At 60.5% G+C, this 2,717-nt stretch overlaps 1 protein-coding gene across 1 annotated transcript in view; it reads left to right on the forward strand.

The window, feature by feature from the left end:
* The window catches only part of LOC113211992 (extracellular serine/threonine protein CG31145), a gene marked incomplete at its 5' end in the record, with an annotated part of 31,603 nt that overhangs the window by 9,272 nt on the left and 19,614 nt on the right, over positions 1-2,717 (forward strand). Inside the window, 3 exons of the mRNA XM_052266009.1 lie at positions 1,199-1,291; positions 1,692-1,996; positions 2,176-2,449. Coding sequence (XP_052121969.1) covers positions 1,199-1,291; positions 1,692-1,996; positions 2,176-2,449 — 672 coding nt within the window. The remainder of the gene's footprint in view (positions 1-1,198; positions 1,292-1,691; positions 1,997-2,175; positions 2,450-2,717) is intronic.

Below are 2,717 nucleotides of genomic sequence, written 5' to 3' on the forward strand. Positions count from 1 at the left end.
CCCCGCCGTACCACTCCGGGGGTGGAGGGGCGTAGGCGGGCAGTGTAGGAAGGTGGACTGTACGTGCGCGCGGCCACCGCCATCGTGATCGGGTTAGCGGAGCGGTAAGAACAAGCGGGCTGGGGGTGTGCTGTACACACAACTGTGTCCCGGCCGGGGACCGGGATGAGGGGGACTGGAGATCCCGCCCATATGTTAGATGATCCAGCAGCCGCCCGCCGCCCCTCCGGCCTCAGGCCCGACCCGCGAGCGGGTGAAATATGCGAAGTGCGACGCCGGCGACGCGGGATGGGGAAACTGACACCGCGCGAGAGGTCCTTGCTGATGCTGGCGTGCCCGCGGGGTAACAGATGAGCCCGGAGGTGGGGGGATAGCCAGGGATCACGCCGGCGGGAAGGAACTGCAAATGCACATGACCCCTGGCCCGGCCCGGGAGGGTTGGGGAGGCGGTGGTGGTGGTGCGAGGGCCGGGGGCCGGGGCCCTTCTTGCAAGCGAGTTTACTACAACGGTCGCTGAGGCCTGGCAGGCAGGCACGCCTAAGGGCGGGCCCCGGTGCGTCTCTGTTGCCTAACGCCCCTGGCCGGCAGTAGCGCCCCCGCCGCACATGCGGCCCCATATCAGCTGGAGTAGAGCGGCGTGCTGTCGGGCCGCTGGCGGCGGGCCAGGCCAGGAAGAGCCGGACCGGGACGTAGCTCGGGATGTACTGGCCGGCCGCCGAGCAGGTGGGGCCGAGGCTAGGGGCCAGCCCGCGCCAGCTCCTGCCCCCGGGCAGACAGCTCCAATAAAGGTAGTGGCGAGCCGGGGCGTTTTACGCCCCCGCCGTGAATGTTCTGCGTTTGCGACCAGTATTTCCCTTTAGGGTACAGTAATTTTTTTGTGGCGATCGCGTACGCAGTGTTATTTGGCTACGGCGGCGTGGTCCTGTGCAGCGGCGCCGACCCGCCTCCGCCTAACCTCCGCCTGACTGTCGCGGCGGCCGAGTCGATCGCCGCTGGTGGGCGCCTGGCGACGGCCGGCTAGGCAACCCCTCGCGCACGCAGACCGGCCGCGTTGCGTGTAGCCGTGTAGCCGGGCGCCTTCGCCTCGCGCGCGGCCGCCCGCCGCGACCCGCCTCGTCCCGCCCTCGCGTGCCTCTCGTGCCCGCCCCGACCGTCCCCGATGCCGATACTGAACGTTGGTTCTCTCCATCCGTTGCAGGTTCCCCCGGGACCAGCAGACTCTGCCCAACCACTTCTACTTCACGGACTTCGAGAGGCACACGGCTGAGATCGCCGCCTTTCACCTCGACAGGTAAGCAGCGGGACCGTGTGTTTGCAGGGGTGTTGAAGAAAGTCTAAGACGAGATACAGGAGGATGGTCCACAGACGCCTTCCTTTATTTTGCTTATGCTGTACCGAATGCAGGCGTGCGGCCGGGTTGCATGCATACTCGCACCGCACGGGGCCATTTGGCGCAACGGCAAGCTCGAGGGCAAGCTAGAGTAGGCAAGCCCGCCCGCACCACTGCATGCGGAACAGTACAAGCAAAATAAAGGAAGGGGTCTGTTGGCCACCCTGTATGAGATTTCAATGAATAAAAATGTCATTATGTCATCATTTGTAAAATACATTAATTCACTCATTGTTTTCTTAAGAAATAATTATTTGGAAATGTTACGGTTTCTGAAGTGGGCCCTTGATCTGTCCTGTAGGCTGCTGGGCTTCCGTCGTGCCATGCCCGTGACTGGGCGCACGCTCAACATGACCACCGAGCTGTACCAGCTGGCGGACGGCGAGCTGCTCAAGACCTTCTTCGTGTCGCCCTCGTCCAACCTGTGCTTCCACGGCAAGTGCTCCTACTACTGCGACACCGCGCACGCCATCTGCGGCAGCCCCGACACTCTGGAGGGCTCCTTCGCCGCCTTCCTGCCGCCCAAGGAGATGGCGACGCGCAAGGTGTGGCGTCACCCCTGGAGGCGCTCCTACCACAAGCGCAAGAAGGCCCAGTGGGAGATGGGTGAGTGCCGACCGGTGGACAAAGTTCAAATTATTTATAGCATTTTGTTTTATTGCAAACATGACTAACTATTTTACAAATTGATTTTTATTTTAAAATGTTTTGAGTTCATACCGTTTATACCGAGGTTAATACAAGCTTTTAAAAGAGCATTTCTCGCGGTTTTTGTTCTCCTTCAGACCAAGACTACTGCTCGCTCGTCAAGGACATCCCGCCCTACGACAGCGGCCGCCGCCTGCTCGACCTCATGGACATGGCTGTGTTCGACTTCCTCATGGGCAACATGGACCGCCACCACTACGAGACGTTCCGCCTCTTCGGCAACGAGACCTTCCCCGTCCACCTGGACCACGGCCGAGGCTTCGGCCAGCCCTTCCACGACGAGATGTCCATCCTGGCGCCCATCATCCAGTGCTGCATGATCCGCCACGAGACGCTCAGTACCCTCATCAGGTACGTGACTTAAAACGTGGTGGGTTCGAAGATGTATCCGTAAACCTCCTGCATCAACATATTTCCTGCTGCACACCGTACACACATACGGAGCCTCTCCGGTGTGGGTTCGATAATGTCTGCGCAAAGATCCTCCTCGCGCAAATTTCCTGTTGCACACAATACACTCATACGGGGTCTCTCCGGTGTGGGTTCGAAAATGTCTGCGCAAAGTTGCTGCTAGCGCAAATTTCTTGTTGCACACAGTACACTCATACGGGGTCTCTCC

This window comes from Frankliniella occidentalis, unplaced genomic scaffold (genome assembly GCF_000697945.3).
Source record: "Frankliniella occidentalis isolate FOCC.00 unplaced genomic scaffold, Focc_3.1 Scaffold34, whole genome shotgun sequence".
Taxonomy (NCBI): domain Eukaryota; kingdom Metazoa; phylum Arthropoda; class Insecta; order Thysanoptera; family Thripidae; genus Frankliniella; species Frankliniella occidentalis.